Below are 21,081 nucleotides of genomic sequence, written 5' to 3'. Positions count from 1 at the left end.
GTCAGTGAGAGGAATGTCCTTACATTGGTGATCAGTGAGAGGAATGTCCTAAAATTGGTGGTCAGTGGGAGGAATGTCCTTTACATTAGTGGTCAATGGGAAGAATGTCCTTACATTGGAGATCAGTGAGAAGAATGCTCCTCACATTGGTCGTCAGTGGGAAGAATGATCCTTATATTTGTGGCCAATAGGAAGAATGCACCTTAAGTTGGTGATCAGTGAAAAAACAATTCTTACATTGGTGGTCCATGAGAAGAATGTTCCTTACATTGGTGGTCAGTGGGAACAATGCCCTCCTTACAGGCAGGAAGACCATTGGTGTCAATGGTTACTTATCTGAGAGGTCAAAAATGCTCAGTGCTCTGGAGGAACCCTAGAATTTAAAAAAACCTTGGTGAGAAATAATGGTCTAAGGTCTGCTTTAAGTATGGTTATACTTGGTTTACCATTTCTACAATTTGTCAAATGCAGCTGAAATTGAGGGATAAGTGAATATTGCCTAAATACATTCATCCTGTGTATTCTATTTAAATCTTGGTGTGTTTTGTGTATTTCCTCCAGATCTGTACAGCAATCCAATGTGAATCTTTGCCTCTGTGCAGGAACGTCCTGTAATAAAAGACCAATCACTGCTGTTCTCTCACATTGTGCAGGGTGACTGGTCTTGACTCCACCCCCTCCTGTAGTTTTCTGCAGGCAGCCTGTAGTGGATGGATCTGCTTGGCCCCTCCCACAAACTTGTTCTTTGCACAGGCTATGTACAACACAGTGATGATTTTACTACTACACTTACAAGGTAATATCTGGTTTGCAAAAGCTTTTGGTGCACACAAACTGGATTTATATCTTTTGTGGCTATTAAAGAATATACAGTAATTATATGAAAGTATTATTGCCCAGAGTTTAGCTTTAAATCACTAAAGCTTTTCTTTTTTTCCAATGGCAGGTTTGTACAATGCTTATCCAAAGTGGTAATACCCAAGTGACTCTTGGAATAGATTCTAGATGGTCAAATCAAAAGACAATTCCATTTCTGCATATCTTTACCCTAATGTCACCATCATTTCTTATCGTTAGCATAACAAGTGAGTCTTTAGCTTGTGAAGTAAATATGCAGGCCTTGGCACGATTGCAAACAAAGTAACGACAAGCGACATTTTGAAACCCTGAATTTCCATATCTCCTATTTGTGAATATGAACTCAAAAAAGTTGACCTGCTGTGACTACTATCTTCATATCCCATCAAATGCGGAAGTAAAAGCCATTCCCTTTAGTACCTTGCCTCCATATGTTCTTCAGAAGTTCCACCAGATGGATAACTACATTGATGGCAACACCCCTCATGTTATCTTTGTGTCGCCTGTAACCAGAGGTTCACTTCAGATAAACCACAACCTGAATACATTGAACAAGGAGTCCACAAAGCAGATGTTCTGTGGGGGAAACCACAGAACCTGTTTTGCTGGAACTCCAAATACCTTCATGGCTGGAGAAAAGGACAGCGCTGAGGATTGTTTTGTCCCTATAAGATCCTCCAGAGAAATTGCTTCAACCATTTTGCAACTATCACGGACAACCAATGAGAAGGCAGCATATAGTTATGATGAAAACACCAGTCCAAAATGTGAAGACACTCTTCTATTTAATCTAAGAGTGTTTGACATCAGGGCCAGGGCTATATATATGTACAAAAACACAATGTACCTACTGCCGGCTCAACAAGTCAGAGTTTCTGGAGAACAAGATTCACCTAGAATCATGGACACATTTTCTCCCAGCCATGGAATAATGAAATATAAATGCAATAAACTGGAGCAAAGAATTCTTGTCAAAAACACAAGGCCAGATATACCTCTTTCCCAGCATGAACGACTTATTCATTTGGATAAGGATAATATTTTACCCAACGGTGTCTTAATTCCACAGCACAGCTTAAGAGAGCAAACTTACAATGCAACCCAATTCTCTAAAATACAACCAGAGCTAAATCCATCACACAGCCGCAGTCTACAATATCACCAGGTAAAATGTCCAGATTCCTAAATTAAAATATATCAGTTTCAATTTATCTCATTTTTTTCTTATTTTTGCTGTTGTGTCCATCTGAGACAGATTTATCTTCCTTTCCTGTCCTATACACACACAACAGGAAATTTCCCATAATGAGGGAATGATGTATAAAGCCTATAGATACAGTAAATAATAGCATAGCTCATTGTATACAAACTGTAATTCATACAACTACCTCTTTTATACTATCATTACACTAATGATTATTTATATGTAAAGAGATTATCATTTATAATACATAACATATAGTCATGTTATAAATATGTTACAGATAGATAGATAGATAGATAGATAGATAGATAGATAGATAGATAGATAGATCCGAAACTAGGCAAAATGCCCCCTCACCTCTACAGGGCCAAAAAGCTTTTCTCACAAAATATCGCACCAACCAGGAACCAGGACCCACATCAGAAGGTATCAGGTACAGCGATGGATAAATCCCTCTCACTGATGGATACTGACACAACAGGAACCCTCTCCAGAGCAGTATAATAAAGGATCAGCCAATTCACATGCAGCCAGAAAAAATAAAGAGAGATGCTCCCATAGTGTAATACCGTAGTTATTTAATTTAAAGAAGTAAAACCGAATCCCCACTCCCACATGTGTATAGGAGTACCAATATGGCGTCCACGCCAGAAATTGTGTCACCACGTGGTTTTGGATTTTCACTTCAATCCATTTGTCACTATTTTCAATTATAATCTGTATGGTTTCTGATTGTCTTCTTTAGCAACGGTTCTAGTTGCGCTGCACAAGTTCTGTAGCTTATTTTCATGTTACAATAAGCACTGTCTTTTTGGGATCCCATTTTATGGATCATATCACTTTTCATGTTGGCACGTTCTAATTGATATTAAGTAGTTTTATATTTTCACCCACAGTCACCTATTTATCAGTGGTATACCTAGGTTACGCCTTTTTTGTTTGGGTGTTTTTTCACTTTTACTATCCAAATTGTTTTATGTCCATTCTATTCTATATTGAGATCTGGTGATAATTTCTGATTTGGTATATATAACCACTTTATTTTAGTTTATATTTACGAATTAGTACATTGAGAGGGGGACTTCTTTAAGGCGATTATATTATATGTTCTTCTTATACTTGGAGATAGCGCAGCACCAATTAGCCTTAAATCTGTACATTTTCCCATGTGGTATATGGTAAGGTGTTAGTGGCTTCTCGCAGTTTGTTTTGGGGGTCAGGAGCGAGGGAGGACCACATAGATATATTCTTGCTCGAATGTGTTTATTACACCCCAGTCACATTGGGTGCGACTTGGCACGCGATTTGCATGCCCTGTGGCTTGCAAATCCTATGCCAAGTCGCACCCTATTGTTCACTATTACAGCGGTCATATCAGTGTGGTTCCGACTTGGTCGGAGCCACACCGATTTCTAAAGTAGTACATGCACTAACCCAGCACGCACACTACGCTCTTCACAAGACCTCCTTCTCTCTAATTCCCTGGTCTCCTCCTCCCATGCCCACCTCCAGGACTTCTCCAGGGTGTCACCCATCCTCTGGAACTCCCTGCCCCAACCCATCAGATTATCACCTACTCTCCTCTCCTTTAGGCGCACCCTGAAAACCCATCTCTTCAGGGAAGCCTACCCCACCCCCTGCTAACTTGCCAACCTCCTCCACTCTTCCTACCACACCATCCCCCACAGCTATCTCCTCCTGTGCCCCCATCCCCTCCCTCCTAGATTGTAAGCTGGAAAGAGCAGGGCCCTCGATCCCCTCATGTTTTGCATTGTATTGGTATTGTTCTGTCACATGTTCTGTCCCCCTTTGTAATGTACAGCGCTGAGCGAACTATTGGCGCTTTATAAATACTGTATAATAATAATAATAATGCACTACTTTTGTTGCGATTTGCATAGACATCTGTGTCAGATGTCTTGCAAATCACAGCTGAAATCACAACTGAAATCAACAGATCGTACGGCTTCACTGTAAGTCACACGATTTCAAAATCGGCTTTGATGTGACCGGGGGCTGAAGGTGTTATGTGTTTACTATCTTCTCCCATTGACCCCCCCCCCCCCCCCCCCCAACCCAGCTAAGGCTTAGCCAGGACCTCAATGTCTTCTTAGTTGCACTTCTAGCAATACTGCTCCAGAGGCAGAGTCCACTTCACAGGCGTCTCCTTCAGCAGAACTGGACCTAGGACCACTGTCCTGCTTCCTCAGGCCTCAGGCTATTTATGGGCTCTTCAGCCACCTACTGGGTACAGTCGTTGGCTGGAGTTCCATAAATATTCAGGCTGCTTAGTCTGTTTTTTGTCCCATTATAATTCTAGAATCCTCTGGAATGCAGGGGGAATTAATCAGAGCAGCAGACTGTGAGACATTAATCAGCCCTAAACAATCAACCCACGCTCCACTGACTACAGAGGAACTAGCTAAAAACCTGATAGGGGTTCTAACCACTCACCACTCCATCCAAAAAAAAAAAAAGGATCTGGCCCTAGATGCACATAAAAGTACAATATAAAATGACTGTATGTTTTTCTATGGGGTTTTTTAGACTAAAAATGCAATGCATTTTTTTTCTAACATTACAGTTGAGTATTTCATATTACCAATGTGCAGCTAGAGAGTTCTAGGCAAGAACTACAGCTTTATAGTGGTTCAGGTAGCAGCTATAGTTGTTAAAGAAAAAAACTAAATAGTAGGTTGACCAAATTATACAAACTACTGGAGAGACACAGCCGCTCCCTCTCTTCTAGCAGAGAAGGAACCTTCTGACATTTGTATTCAGGTCGTGGGCCTGCTTTTTAAAAAGTACAAATGTTTGTCATTTGAGTTCCATGAATGCATCCTTTTTTAAATGTTTAGTAATACAATGAATATTTTATATAAATCATAAAAATATTGTTAATAAATTTGTGAACTTACATGCGTTCTCTCCCGATCCCCACTCTGTGTGTCCATTGACACAGAGAATATTGCTCAGCCCCTACTACCCCCTGGCTCCCTCCTCACTAGCTGTGATGAAGAGCAAAGGAAGCCAGTGGCTCCCGCTGCTATGTCTGAGCCAATGAGGAGGGAGAGAGCTAGGAGAGCCACTGCTCTCGTGCACAATGCTGGATAAAGATCGGGCTCAGATAACTATTAGGGGTGCTGGGGGGAAGCTACACACTGAAGGTTTTTTACCTTCATGCATGAAGGTAAAAACATTTAGTCTTTACAACCACTTTACCAAATTGAGCACAATTAAAAAAAAATATTCCCCAGTAAACTATTTGTTAAAATCCTTACCCTGAATAATATAGATTACTACTTTCAATGCTGCTGGTTCTTGCTATCTCAGTGTTGCTTCCCTGAACGTCTGGTCTTCACAGGAAGCAGTTAACAGTGGACAGTATGAACAGGAGCCAGGCGCTGATAAAGCGCATGTGCGCAAAACATGTTGTCCCAGCAACCGGCCTCTTCCTTCTAAAGCTGCGGCTCCAGCGAGAGTTCCCCCCCCTCCATCTCTCCACATCGTGGTGACGTCATCCGGGACGCTGGGACGTTGGATACACGTGGTCCCTGCACTGACAGGCATTTTATTCTCCACTGCTTCCCTCTGAGTGGATGGGCCGTCCATCTTGGAACCTGGCTTCTTAAAGCCACAGGCTGTTATCTATTTTTTTTTTTTTACCATATGAATTATTAAAGGCACACCTCAATATAAGGTGCATTACTTTTATCACAAAACTACACAGCGCCTGGCTCCTGTTCATACTTTCTACAAACCGATGTGTTTTTACCATGGCATCAGGGAGTTTTTTCCTAATTAATCACAGTTCACAAATACCATTCACTTATTTCCTTTGGGACACATCTGTGCGCTTTTATCCAGACCGTTCTAACAGTGGACAGTGCAGTCTCCAGCCAGGCAATGGGGAAGGAGGGAGGAGCAGGGGAGTGCCTTGCCATCTTAGGCTATGGGGCTGTGTGTTTCTATTGGTGCTCGCAGTGTAGAGAGACACAACTCAGGTCCCTGATTGCAACGATGGGTCCATAGGATGCTGAAAGAGAATGGAGCCACCCTGAAAAAGAAATCACAGTGGCAATAGTTATGGCATCAGTTTCAACTGGAACATAGGCAAGTATTAAAAGATAAATAAGCTGCATACTAAGCAAATGATTAAATCAGCTACTGAAAGTGGTGAAAAACTGAAGGTTTAATATCATTTTAAGCAATGTCTAAAAGGAGGGTTAAGAAAACCGCTATGATCATTTCTTTTTTTTTTTTTTTATATTAGCATTCCTTGGCAATGGAACAAAGCAAAAGAAAAATCTACTGCGAAGATGCAAACGCTGTAAAAAAGAGGTATAATCCTGAAGGTTCATATAGAAATCAGCAAGGAAACTTTGGAACTATTCCATCCACCTCTTCTATTATGGAGCCTGAAGATCCTTTAGAAACCTTGCCACGTATTCCTGAGGAATTTCCAAGTGTCTCTCATTATCCAAGTCAAATATCGCCATTTAAAGAGAGAGAAGAAAAAGCAGAGTCTGCTTTATCCAAAGCAATTTTAAAGCTGAAGGCCCTAATTCCACAAAAAATTTATAATTGTGATGGATGTTCAGACGTTGACTCAAGATCCAGTTCACCTTTCTCAGCAGATTCTATCTCTACAAATACTTCAGAAGGTTTTGAGTCTGACCAAAATGAAGAGTTTCTTAACATCAGAAGGAGGCCTGACCAAGCATCTTCTTTACATCAACAAGATGAAACAACCCAACACGAGACCACTCAAAGGCTTCTACAACATGTGAGAGAGTTGAACAAGGTACTGAAGTCCTACATATATTGTTGCATTTTACTACTCGTGCGTGTAGCAGGTTCAGGGCTAAAGGGGTACCACCAGTCCTCCTGAACAGGGCCCAGGCCAGCAAGGGGGCCCAGGCAGCTGGGTGAATCGGATGTGGGCAGGGAGGGTGATCAGCACAGTGTGGGAGACAATTACTGGAACCGATCACCTGTATGGTTCTGTCTGTAGCAGCTGAAAGCTGACTTCTACTCCTCTACCTCTTGCTGGCTTTCAACTGCTGCAGCGGGAGCCATACTGACAATCAGATCCAGTAATTGCCCCCATGTTGCACCTATCACCCTCTCTGTGCACAATACATTTCCCCCTGCTGCCCAGGCCCCCCAGTGTCGTCCCCCCGCAGTGCTGCCAGCTTCTCTCCTCTCCCTCCCACAAGCAGCTGCAATCACACAATAGAATCCTTCAGAATGGAGAGTGGGGGAAGGGTCTAGTAAACATGTCACATTTACCAGCTCCTTAATTTTCTGAATGAACACAATGAGAGATTGGTACTGATCACTCACTGTGTTCATTCATAACTAAAGCATAGTAAACTGTGGGGGGGGTTTTGAGGGGGGGCCTGTCAGGTTGGCTGTATGGGGCCCCGTGGTTTCTAAAAGCAGCCCTGAGCAGATTGTATGGCATGCTACATGATGGAAACTTGTTTTAAATATGAGATTTAGGTCTTGGTGGCCCACTAAGGTCTGAGGGATTCAGTCCCAGAAAGCCTGGCCAACGACCCATGGGGCAGCTCGGAGTATCCTCCCAAAATGCTGGGGTCCTACTGGACCCCTTTAAAACAAATAGAACATTAACACACACAGGGCATCTGCTGTGTTTCATTAAAGCTTCAAAAAGCATCACCAAAGCATCAAAAACACATTAAAAAAGCATGTTGAAGCGATAGGCGCGTTTGGCTCTACTTCTCCTGTGAATCACAGAAGTGCAGTTCGTTCTGCACTCCTGTGACCTATTTTCAGCTGACAGCAGGCTGAGGCCCACTGTCAGCTGATGTTAGTCCAGGTTGGGAAAGGATCTCGACTTCAAAGTCGGGATCCACCCCAAAGTCTGGAGCGGTACTTGGTTCAGCCTCTCAGCGAGCTGCTGAGAGCCTGAGCCAGTTGCTCCCTCCCCCTCCACAGCCAGAACTCCAGGGGGGAGGGAGGCAGAGCAGAGAGCGGTAACTGACAGTCACCACTCTCTGCTCACAGTAGTGGTGAGAACTCGCTGCTCTTGGTGCTGCCGGGGGACAGAGGCAGAAGTGTATCCACCTAGGTAAGTATAATTTGGGAAATAAAAACCCACTCCTCTCTTTTTAATGTTTTGAAGTTCGAAGCAATGTAAATGAGCCCTTAAAGAATTACTGCCAGTTCTCTATTTAGGAAACTGGATGTACAGTAACTAGGCTCAGCTCTGGACTGCAGTACTCAGAGCGGGCCTTACCTGTGCTAGGAAGCTGTCATGTATGTAATATCCTACTGAACAGAGACTGACTGGACAAAAGCTAAAGGTAAACAAAAATGCCGGCATTACCGGTGATCTCTTTACCCAAATAGAGGCAATGCCCCTATTTGGGAAATGTCTTGTCACTTGGTGGACAGAGCGTGATGGGGAACTGCGAGATTATTTCCCCATCAGGTTATGGCATCAGTTTCAACTGGAACATAGGCAAGTATTAAAAGATAAATAAGCTGCATACTAAGCAAATGATTAAATCAGCTACTGAAATTGGTGAAAAACTGAAGGTTTAATATCATTTTAAGCAATGTCTAAAAGGAGGGTTAAGAAAACCGCTATGATCATTTCTTTTTTTTTTTTTTTTTTATATTAGCATTCCTTGGCAATGGAACAAAGCAAAAGAAAAATCTACTGCGAAGATGCAAACGCTGTAAAAAAGAGGTATAATCCTGAAGGTTCATATAGAAATCAGCAAGGAAACTTTGGAACTATTCCATCCACCTCTTCTATTATGGAGCCTGAAGATCCTTTAGAAACCTTGCCACGTATTCCTGAGGAATTTCCAAGTGTCTCTCATTATCCAAGTCAAATATCGCCATTTAAAGAGAGAGTAGAAAAAGCAGAGTCTGCTTTATCCAAAGCAATTTTAAAGCTGAAGGCCCTAATTCCACAAAAAATGTATAATTGTGATGGATGTTCAGACGTTGACTCAAGATCCAGTTCACCTTTCTCAGCAGATTCTATCTCTACAAATACTTCAGAAGGTTTTGAGTCTGACCAAAATGAAGAGTTTCTTAACATCAGAAGGGGGCCTGACCAAGCATCTTCTTTACATCAACAAGATGAAACAACCCAACACGAGACCACTCAAAGGCTTCTACAACATGTGAGAGAGTTGAACAAGGTACTGAAGTCCTACATATATTGTTGCATTTTACTACTCGTGTGTGTAGCAGGTTCAGGGCTAAAGGGGTACCACCAGTCCTCCTGAACAGGGCCCAGGCCAGCAAGGGGGCCCAGGCAGCTGGGTGAATCGGATGTGGGCAGGGAGGGTGATCAGCACAGTGTGGGAGACAATTACTGGAACCGATCACCTGTATGGTTCTGTCTGTAGCAGCTGAAAGCTGACTTCTACTCCTCTACCTCTTGCTGGCTTTCAACTGCTGCAGCGGGAGCCATACTGACAATCAGATCCAGTAATTGCCCCCATGTTGCACCTATCACCCTCTCTGTGCACAATACATTTCCCCCTGCTGCCCAGGCCCCCCAGTGTCGTCCCCCCGCAGTGCTGCCAGCTTCTCTCCTCTCCCTCCCACAAGCAGCTGCAATCACACAATAGAATCCTTCAGAATGGAGAGTGGGGGAAGGGTCTAGTAAACATGTCACATTTACCAGCTCCTTAATTTTCTGAATGAACACAATGAGAGATTGGTACTGATCACTCACTGTGTTCATTCATAACTAAAGCATAGTAAACTGTGGGGGGGGTTTTGAGGGGGGGCCTGTCAGGTTGGCTGTATGGGGCCCCGTGGTTTCTAAAAGCAGCCCTGAGCAGATTGTATGGCATGCTACATGATGGAAACTTGTTTTAAATATGAGATTTAGGTCTTGGTGGCCCACTAAGGTCTGAGGGATTCAGTCCCAGAAAGCCTGGCCAACGACCCATGGGGCAGCTCGGAGTATCCTCCCAAAATGCTGGGGTCCTACTGGACCCCTTTAAAACAAATAGAACATTAACACACACAGGGCATCTGCTGTGTTTCATTAAAGCTTCAAAAAGCATCACCAAAGCATCAAAAACACATTAAAAAAGCATGTTGAAGCGATAGGCGCGTTTGGCTCTACTTCTCCTGTGAATCACAGAAGTGCAGTTCGTTCTGCACTCCTGTGACCTATTTTCAGCTGACAGCAGGCTGAGGCCCACTGTCAGCTGATGTTAGTCCAGGTTGGGAAAGGATCTCGACTTCAAAGTCGGGATCCACCCCAAAGTCTGGAGCGGTACTTGGTTCAGCCTCTCAGCGAGCTGCTGAGAGCCTGAGCCAGTTGCTCCCTCCCCCTCCACAGCCAGAACTCCAGGGGGGAGGGAGGCAGAGCAGAGAGCGGTAACTGACAGTCACCACTCTCTGCTCACAGTAGTGGTGAGAACTCGCTGCTCTTGGTGCTGCCGGGGGACAGAGGCAGAAGTGTATCCACCTAGGTAAGTATAATTTGGGAAATAAAAACCCACTCCTCTCTTTTTAATGTTTTGAAGTTTGAAGCAATGTAAATGAGCCCTTAAAGAATTACTACCAGTTCTCTATTTAGGAAACTGGATGTACAGTAACTAGGCTCAGCTCTGGACTGCAGTACTCAGAGCGGGCCTTACCTGTGCTAGGAAGCTGTCATGTATGTAATATCCTACTGAACAGAGACTGACTGGACAAAAGCTAAAGGTAAACAAAAATGCCGGCATTACCGGTGATCTCTTTACCCAAATAGAGGCAATGCTCCTATTTGGGAAATGTCTTGTCACTTGGTGGACAGAGCGTGATGGGGAACTGCGAGATTATTTCCCCATCAGGTTCTCCCCCCCGGCTTTGAGTGACAGTGCTCAGCAGTGGGTGGAGTCAAATGCCACTATTGGACTGAGTAGCAGCTGAGGACGTTCCCATTGCACTGCACTGTCAATCAAATAATGAGAAAATAGTCTCTGAGTTCCCCATCAGGCTCTGCCCACTGATCACATGAAAGTTTTGCCTTTGGTTATAAGTTATAAAAACTGCTTTGGTAAAGTGTACTTTTTTTATATATCAGCATCCTTTGGTGAAGGAACAAATCAAAAGAAAACCTTATTGTGAAGATACAAATTCTATAAAAAGGAGACCTAATCCTGGAGGTTCAGATAGAAATCATGAAAGTAAATCTGGATCTATTTCACCCACCTCTTCTACCATGGAACCTAAAGATCTTTTTGAAACTTCTCCATGTGTTCCTAAGGAATTCCCAAGGTTGTCTTGTTATCTAAGTCAAATATCGCCATCTAAAGAGAAAGCGGAAGGAGCAGGGTCTTCTTTATCCAAACCGTTGTTAAATATGGAGCTACAAATTCCACAACCAACTTATAATCCTGAAGGATGTTCAGACATTGACTCAAGATCCAGTTCACCTTTCTCTGCAGTTACTATTTCTACAAATACTTCAGAAAGTTTTGAGTCTGATGAAAATGAAGAGTCACTTAGCATTAGGAGGAGGTCTGACCAAGCATCTTTTTTACATCATGAAGATGAAATAACCCAAGATGAGAGGACCCAAAGGCTTCTACAACAAGTGAGAGAATGGAACGAGGTGGTGGAGAACATACGTGCTAAAAAAACAAAAAATTAGCTAAATCCTGCATATATTGTTACATTGTATTACTCATTGGTGTAACAGGTTGTATGACATTCTACCTCTTGAAAAGTTTTCTCAAATTATGCAGTCAAATTTTAGAAAATTGTATATGTTTGTTATGTGTTCCTATTCATACAACATACCTATTTTTTAAAATATTTCTTACCTTTTAGAAATCTTTTAGGAGAAGGTGTCATGGCAGACTGTAAGTGTTTCTGAATGTTCAACGTGGGTCTGTCCTAATAGAAAAGCTTAGGACAGGCTAAGTTCCCTCTCATTGACATTGGAGAAGTCCAACTTGTAACCCATTGTTAGGACAGGCAGTGTTCAAATCTAGTTTACAACTGATAATGAGAACTACCAACACTGTTCAAACAGGGTTAATTAAAATACAACTATAGGCAAAACATTTTTTTTCATACTGAATAGAGTAAGGGAGGGTTATAACCACTGTCAGTTTATTGTTTGCCATCTGTGTCCCTTTGGGGAGATTTACCTTCACTTCCTGTCCCATAGACAAAATGGGAGTGAGAGAAGTGAGAGAAAATCCCTGCAAATTAAGGGAATTCTCTGAGGACCCCCAGGTCACCAGAGCTCATGTCCCCATTGGAAGATTTCCCCCCAAATATTTTCTGGGGACAACACAAAATTTGGGGTTTTCTTTTACGTTCACTTTCAATGATAATGGTAAGCAGGCTAAATAGAGAGGGTAAATCAGCAAAAAAGAAACCTGCCAAGGGTTCTAATTCCTTTTCCACTTTCCAATCCTAAACTTAACAAAATTGCTTTTAGTTATACTTTAAGGGACACAAGATTCAGTTGATCTGAGATGTCCAAAAGCAATGCAACTGGGGTGGGGGGTGTCAACAATAACAAAACAATGATGGGCCCATATAACAAAAGTCAATAGAACTGGGGCAGCCTGCAGCTGAGAGAGCTTCCTTAAGGATTTGCACCCAAAGCTGGCATCAGATGAGGCCTGAAGATCCACGTGGTAATACTTCTAGAACGTGTGATCAGTGAACAGGTCTGAGTAAAAACCCTGAGACCTTTGTGCTGTGGGAACAAGAACAATGACTCCTTGGCTCAAAAAGGTCTACTAGAACAACATGGAGGTCTGCTGGTCTGTGCTGAGACACAGGCAGGTTGGATTGCATGAGCCTGGGAGGGGGAGCAGAAGCAACAAAAATTTAATAAATAATTAAATATCTAATAATAATGAGTAAATGTTTCTCAGTAGAGAAATTATGTCCATCCTCCTAGGACACTAGGAAGAAAACTGAATCATGATGGAAATTGGAGAGGTCATACCTGGTTGGCCAACAACCTGTTTGTCAATGTTCAATTCCTCCTGTACGCAGCAGTATAACTCAAGTGTCACAGAATAAATGATCCTTGTGTCCCTTAATGAAAAAGAAAGAAACAACTTTTAATGTTAAATTTACTCTAAGTAGAATGCTTAGCGAGCAGCCCTCATACCAATTTCCAATATTTGTCCACATACAGTACATCTTTATATATAAAGGAAGGTTGGGAAACACTAGTCAACTACATTGGACACTTAACTTTGGCTGATGGATATCTCTGGATATGCTGATTGTTTTGACTTTTACAAATGTATGTATTAATTTCACTATAGCTTGATTTCATTTCCCTGGTTTTGCCTTGGTTTATCTTAAATTGTATCTCTCTTAGTTTCATATAGAGATGGGTTATATTTTACTATTTGGTCCCATTCTGAAGATCTTCCCCTGACAACATTGTCAACAGGACGGGAAGTACAGGATATTCTCTAAGGGAGGCCATAGGTGAGTCAAAAACCAAATGAAAATTCTTGGTCTTTTGTTGTTCGCATCCAGGAGCGGACTGACCATTTGGAAACTCGGGCACTGCCTGAGGGCCCGGGGTCAGTAGGGGGCCCCATAAGATGCCCCTGGTACCTTTTTCATAGGCTTTTTTGAGTTTGGGCAAGGACACAGGGGCCCCATGATCCCCTATTGCCCGGGGGCCCCATGAGTTGTCAGTCCACCCCTGTTCGCATCATTAGTGTACTAGCTGCAACACAAGCTTTTTCTGTTGCAATCGAAAGTGCCTAATCCAACGTATTGGATTCTGGCTTGGTTTGAAAAACAAAACATATGATGGCACAATCGTATGCCATCATTTTCGTTTTTCAATCGACAGAACGTTCGGTTTTCTACTCATCTATGGCCTGCCTAACAGGACCGCAATAGCAATAAAAAAAATATTTGTCGGTAGGGTGGGGGGGAGGCTACAGCCTTTGTTAAAATGTTCTTTCTGTGCACCTAATGGTGCCCTCTAGATTCTTGCCACATTGACAATGTTGTCACCAGAACAGGAAGTCAAGAGAGCTTAATTGAGGACAAAGACTAAAAAAAGTAAAATAAGAGAAGCTCCATGTATTTCTGATTGCTCCAGTGGAATGGGTAGGGTAATGGGCTAATAAGTGGATCTGCCCCTCTGCACTGAATTGTTGAAGTGATAGATTTTGTTTTAGGTGTTATTACACATGGGTGTTTCATGGAAGAAAAGCATCCAGCCTCTGTATTATTCTGGGACCATTCAGTCATAGATGTTCACCTAAGGGCAGAAAGCCTACTGGGTACAGTAACTGAAATCAAAGTAAAGTTTCATACATACACTTCAAAGTGTGGGCTACTGAGTATCTTAGATTTGTTAAAATACCATCTTGAGAATCTCAACTACAGCAATGGTGCCTTGGAATTCACTAAAAGTAGATATACTGTGCCTTAGCTAATAATAATGAGAGATGGAGTTTTTTGGTTTGTTTAGGAACAATATACAAAATACAAAGGTGTATTGTATAGAAGCAGTGCCCCAACTAATATTGCATGCTCTCCCTTAAATTAGTCAATCTATGTTGGCAGAATATGACAAAAGGTTTTGCTGACACAAGATCACTTCTAGGAAAGCTATGCAACCTGTATATAGTCTAGATAAAGCAATTGGCAGAATGTTTTTTTATGACATATACTTTACCGCTTTTGTAGGCTTCATTTCATAAATAATGTGGGAGTCAGGGTGTTTTCCGCTGTGCAGTTTTGTTAGCATGTAATGTATAATGGAAGAAATGTAATCTGTTTTGTGTCTTTGTTTAACTGAAGTATAGGAAAAGATTATTTAATTGGAAGTATAGGAAAAGAATCAAAAAGAGTGTGCATGGAATAGAAATGATTAACTACAGGTACTTGTATAGTACCATCAATTTACACAGCACTGTACACATATATATATTGTGCATTCATATAAGTCCGTAACTCTCAAGGGGCATACAATCTAAGGTCCTTAGCTCACATTCATACATACACATACTAGGGCAAATTTAGACAGGAGCCAATTAACCTACCAGCATGTCTTTGGAGGTGGGAAGAAACCGGAGTACCCGGAGGAAACCCACACAGGTAGTGCCATCACTGGGATTCAAACCAACAACCCTAATGCTGGTAGGTGAAAGTGCTAACTTCTTAGCCACTGTGCTGCCCATAAGCTCCATGGAAATGGAGATGAATGTCCAAATAGGAGAGCAGACAGAAATGGAAATGGAAGACAATGTTCAAGTAGGAAAGTGGGCATGGAAGGAAATAAAGGAGCATGATCACATAGGAGTGGGGGCATTAATGGAAAGAAAAGAGAATGTCCAAATAGGAGAGCAGGCATGGATGGAAATGGATAAAAATTAATAAATAGGAGAATGGACATGGATGGAAATGGAGGTGAATGGTCAAGTAGTAGAGCAGTCATAGACAAAAATGGAGTATAACGTTCAGATAAGAAGAGAGCTGACTTGGAAGGAAATGGAGAATGATCATGGAGGGTGGCAGAATGGACATGATGGAAGAGAAAGAAAATGACCAGACAGTAGACATGGAAGGAAGAGAAGAAGGATCATACAGGGGAAAAGTGTGGGCAAAAAAAAAAACTGGAGAAGAATGATCATGGAAGACCGGAGCATAGGCAATGATGGAAGAGGTGTAAAATTACCAGACAGTAGGCATAGGTGGAACAGAAGAAGAAGCATCGAAGGAAAAGTAGGGTGGGTATGGAAGCAAGAAGGGGAAAAAGACCAAAAAGAAGAGTAGGTATAGTGGAAGTGGAGAATTATCTTGGAGGGGAGAGGAGGGGAGTGCGTATGAATGGAGGTGCAGAAATTACAATTATTATTATTATTATACAGGATTTATATAGTGCCAACAGTTTGCTCAGTGCTTTACAATATAAAGGAGGGAGACAAGGCAGCAACAATACAGTTCAATACAAGAGGGATAGGAGGGCCCTGCTCCTTGGAGTTTACAATCTAAGAGGGAGGGGCTAGTAGTACAAAAGGTAGTAACTGCGGGGGATGGCCTGGTAGGAGGAGTAGAAGATCCCTTTATTAGCTGAGGGCAGGATAGGCTTCCCTGAAGAGATAAGTTTTCAAAGATTGCCTAAAAGTGAGCAGAGTAGGCAATAGTCTGATAAATTGGGGTAGAGAGTTCCAGAGGATGGGGGAAGTTCTGGAGAAGTCCTGGAGATGAGCATGGGAGGAGGAGACAAGGGAGCTAGAAAGCAGGAAGTTGTGCGAGGAGCGGAGAGTACGGTTTGGGTGATATTTCGAGATAAGATTGGTGATGTAATTTTGGGCAGAGTTATAAATGGCTTTATATGTGATTGTTAATGTTTTGAATTTTATCCCTTGGGCAATGGGAAGCCAGTGGAGGGATTGGCAGAGAGAGGTGGAGGACACTGAGTGGAGGCCAGTGGAGGGATTGGCAGAGAGGGGTGGAGGACACTGAGTGGCGGCCAGTGGAGGGATTGGCAGAGAGTGGTGGAGGACACTGATTGGCGGCCAGTGGAGGGATTGGCAGAGAGGGGTGGAGGACACTGAGTGGAGGCCAGTGGAGGGATTGGCAGAGAGGGGTGGAGGACACTGAGTGGCGGCCAGTGGAGGGATTGGCAGAGAGGGGTGGAGGACACTGAGTGGAGGCCAGTGGAGGGATTGGCAGAGAGGGATGGAGGACACTGAGTGGAGGTCAGTGGAGGGATTGGCAGAGAGGGGTGGAGGACACTGAGTGGAGGCCATTGGAAAGATTGGCAGAGAGGGATGGAGGACACTGAGTGGAGGCCAGTGGAGGGATTGGCAGAGAGGGGTGGAGGACACTGAGTGGAGGCCAGTGTAGGAATTGGCAGAGAGGGATGGCAGATACAGAACAGTTAGTAAGGTGGATGAGTCTGGCAGCAGCATTCATGATGGACTGAAGAGGGGATAGCCTGTGATGAGGTCGGCCAATGAGGAGGGAGTTACAATAGTCAAGGTGAGAGATAACCAGGGAGTGAATAAGTTGCTTAGTCGTTTCCGAGGTTAAAAACGGACAGTTAATTTACAAGGAAATCTTTAGAGAGAAAGCTGGTATGGATGGAAGTGAATGAGAATAATCAAAGTGGGAAGAAGAGTAGGCAAAGAACGAGCATAAAAAAGAATTATTATAGAGAATGATCACAAAGCAATGGAGATTGGGCAAGTAGCAGAGAAGGAGGGGAGGCATGGAGTTAGGAGGGGATGCTGATGACTGAGGAGAGGGGAATGGGCATTAATGGAAGTGGAAGAGAATAATCATATGGGTAAAGAGAGTGTGCTTAAAGAGAAGTAAAGAATAATGGAGACAGGGAAAAGTGGAGAATGGTCATAAGGGGGTGAGGGTGGGAATGCACAGATGAGTAGAAGAATGGTGATAGAGGGAAGTGCTGAAAAATTATCATGGGGGAAGAGAGACAACATGGCAGAAATCATTTGGATAGAAGTGCAGGATAGTGACAATGCTCATCTTGGGAGACAACTATAGCAATACATGCCTGAATGCTGTACTCCCCAAGACCTGTTGGCTGGTGACCATCCATTTGCCATAACAGGCTGTCTGACAAATTATACTCATTGATCTTCTGATGATTTAATGCCTGAGGCCCATTAGCACATTGAGTTGTAGAACCCCATAGGAGTCATTTGAATTGGGCTGCTGTGTCCGTGTTGAATGCAAAAAAATGGTGCATGCACATTTTCCAAAAAACATCTGCAGTGGAAAAAAGACCATGTGGTTCCCCTGCAGTTCCTGCACCCGCGATCGCACTGCAGGCTGAGAATAGTGGGAGTGCTATTCAGAAAGGATGGCAGCCCTGTGCATCTCGCAAAAGCAGCTTGATTCGGCTGTGGGTGGTTGTGGGTGCTAGAATAGGTGTGATTCCTGCACCCGCAACCAGCCCACAGCCTGTGCGCTAGTGTGAACCTATGCACGGTGAACTGTGTGTGGTGACTACATTGTAAACCGCATGTCACTGCAATTGTTCCCTGTGTGGCATGCTGCATTTTATTGCAGCACATTGCATGGCACCGTTCAGCACCACAGCGCATTGCACTGCTGTACATCGCCATGAATAAAATGTACGTTTTGTACACTTCACATAAATTTGTTGTACAAAAAGAAAACAGGAGCCATGTGATGTACTGAATCGCACTCCACACTGCCCCCTACCACAGCCAGGAAAGGACAGCTGCCAGAGAACCCACATTCCCCTCCGTAGCTACAGGCATTCATCTTCAAGGTTCACAACAGAACCACCAAAAAAATAAAAAATTACTTTCTATTGAAGCAGAATCTTGCCAGTCTGCCAGCTCTCTAATGTAAACACACAGCAAGTATTTCTGGTTATAAACTTGTAGATTTCCATACACAAAGCTGTCGGAAAAAAACTATAACCGAACTCTAGAATGAATTTCTTCACAGTACATGCAGCTAGAGAAGTCATTAAAGGCTTGTTTCAAAGCTCTTTGCCTGTAAAAATATGTAGACCCTAACAACGAACTACTATTTGCTCCCTTTTAGCATGTTTAATATATCATTGAAGGTGTTTGTTATATTTGTTTTATAAATTAAAATAACCACTTGAGCTCCAGAAGACTTTACCCCCTTCATGACCAGGGTTTTTTTTTCCTCTTCAGCACTGCGCTACTTTAACTGGCAATTGTGCGGCCATGCAATACTGTACACAAATGAGATTTTTATCATTTTATGCACACAAATAGAGCTTTCTTTTGGTGGTACTTTATTACAACTGGATTTTTTATTTTTTGTAATATAAACAAAAAAAGCCAAACATTTTGAAAGAAAAAACAATATTTTGTACTTTCTGTTATTAAACCTATCTAATAAAGTAAAATGTTGTCCTAAATGTAGGCATAAATGTATTCTGATATTTGTCTTTGGTGAAATAAAATCCCAATAAGTTTATATTAATTGGTTTGGGTGAAAGTTATAGCGCCTACAAATTATGGGATATGTACAGTATGTGGAAATGGATAAATCAAGATGCACTGACAGCTGACCTCATTTCTTGAGGCCCTAAAATGCCAGGACAGTAAAAATTCCCCTCAAACGACCCCTTTTTGGAAAGTAGGCAGTCAGTACTTAGTAAGAGGCATGGCAAATTTTTTGAAGTTGTCATTTTTTTTCACAATTTTTTTAAAAAAGAAATTGAACAAAAATATATTTTAATAAATATATATATATATACTGCATATTCCACAATTATTTTTGCATACTGTCACCAGTGCAATACAGCATCATCATAAGACTGGTGTGGTGGTGATCAGGGACACTGACTGGTGACGGTATATGTAAAATAAATCTATGTATATATATCATTTTTTGTTTAATTTTTTTAAACTTTTTTTTTCCTTTTATTTTACTTTTTTTGTTTTTTACTATTTTTTTTTACATACTTTTATCAGGTCAGACAAAATTACGTACATGTACGTAATTTTGCCTGCAGGCACCGCCCAGACACAGTATGTGCTGTGGCTGGTCGACAAGTGGATAAATGAAAAATAAAAATAAATAAAACCAGTTGACCATGTCAAAAATTCAGGGCTGTCATGTGTCATCTGCCCATTTCATTTTATCTATGACTTCTAATTTATTATCTTGGACTACAGAATAATTAAGCTTTATAATGTAGAGATCTGAGAGTCTGGGTGGTTGAGTAGTTTAGCAAAAGTTAATGGGCAGGACTGACAATACTGAATCCACAACATTATTATTTGTTGTCAGCCCACAAGATGCTGAGAGCATTTCTGATGGATCAATAGCTATTTTTCTGTATTTGCAGGAATACAGAATAAAATGCATGGAAAGAAGCATATATTGTAGAGGTGTACTACATATATACATTTTTTTTTAATTTGCCTTTACACGTTTTAAGAATATGGGGGTTGTTTACTAAATCAGCTTCCAGATTTTACTGCCAAAACATAACTGAACAAGCTGAAGTTAGAAGCTGATTTGCTACCATGCACATCTGTACCAGATTCTGAGTACTCCAATTTTAGTAAATTTTCCCCTATGTAAAAAATATAACGTTTATAGTCTGGAGACAGGTGTACATAAACTCCACTTCATAACTAAGTCCTGACATTCCTTGATTCATTTTACAGTTTAATTTTTTACAAATTATAATTTTGAAAATGCTGTATTTTTCATTTTAAACGTTGACATTTTGTAAATTTTTTATTCAAATAAAGATATTGACACAACAAAGTTAAATGTGATTTTTTTTTTTAAATAAAAAAAAATATAGCTTTTTATAAAATTGTGTTATTTTTTTCCATCTCAAGAATCTGACTTATAAAATATTTGAAGTATATGTAAATCCTCACCTTGTAAAACAACCTATTCATTTTAAAATAGAAATGAAAGGCAAAACATTTGTGTATAGATATAAAAAACATTATAAATACATTTTCCCGTTTTATAAGTGATCACATACCCTCTAAGCTCCTTATGCAGCTGAGAACAGAGAGCTGGGGCAGGAGAAACAGCAGAAGACTGAACTTCCCAGTGAATGGCTGCGTAGGAGGGAGGGGGTTCAGGACAAGTCTGATCACACACAAAAAAAGCAATACAAAGAGAACAGGATACTTTTTCATACAAGTACATGGTACAGCAGGCACATATCAGGAACAGTAAATGTTTGGTATACATGATCTTGGAGAAAAGGTAAGTCTACAAAAAAAATTACTTTTACATTTTAATTTAAAATGTATAATTGTGAAAATGGTAGAACAGTCAAGTGTTCTACTCTTAACAACTCTACTAAAAAAAGTGTTTCATTTACAGCTTATGTTCATCTCCCATCACTTCCTGTCCCAATGGGCACTACCCATATGGAAGAAAAATATATTTGAAATATATTTTAAAAATATTCCTCCCAAATATATTGCTATATATTTGAAATGCTACAATTTTGTCCATATTCAATATATTTCAGTATACAGTGTATATATGTGTATATATATATATAT

The 21,081-nt window shown here is 41.5% G+C and overlaps 1 protein-coding gene across 1 annotated transcript; it reads left to right on the top strand.

Annotated features, from left to right (window-relative positions):
- Positions 1-952: 952 nt before the first annotated feature.
- On the top strand, positions 953-20,323 carry LOC149442246 (uncharacterized). The gene is made up of 4 exons (XM_089656312.1): positions 953-2,023; positions 6,336-6,866; positions 8,716-9,246; positions 11,136-20,323. The coding sequence occupies exons 1-4, from the start codon at positions 1,196-1,198 to the stop codon at positions 11,703-11,705; spliced, it is 2,460 nt and encodes an 819-aa protein (XP_089512438.1). The 5' UTR covers positions 953-1,195; the 3' UTR covers positions 11,706-20,323.
- Positions 20,324-21,081: the final 758 nt, after the last annotated feature.

Source organism: Staurois parvus, unplaced genomic scaffold, assembly GCF_062004578.1.
Source record: "Staurois parvus isolate SC_StPar_1 unplaced genomic scaffold, SC_StPar_1.0 ptg000897l, whole genome shotgun sequence".
NCBI classification, from domain to species: domain Eukaryota; kingdom Metazoa; phylum Chordata; class Amphibia; order Anura; family Ranidae; genus Staurois; species Staurois parvus.
The sequence above is the reverse complement of the archived record's forward strand: the minus strand, read 5'-3'. Positions and strand labels throughout refer to the sequence as shown.

What these genes read in the sequence shown, in the direction of transcription:
- LOC149442246 (XM_089656312.1), top strand. Translation starts at nt 1,196, where the DNA reads ATGAACTCAAAAAAGTTGACCTGCTGTGACTACTATCTTCATATCCCA. An exon ending in GCAGTCTACAATATCACCAG is followed by an intron (nt 2,024 to 6,335) that starts GTAAAATGTCCA and finishes TTTTTATATTAG; the next exon opens with CATTCCTTGGCAATGGAACA. An exon ending in ATGTGAGAGAGTTGAACAAG is followed by an intron (nt 6,867 to 8,715) that starts GTACTGAAGTCC and finishes TTTTTATATTAG; the next exon opens with CATTCCTTGGCAATGGAACA.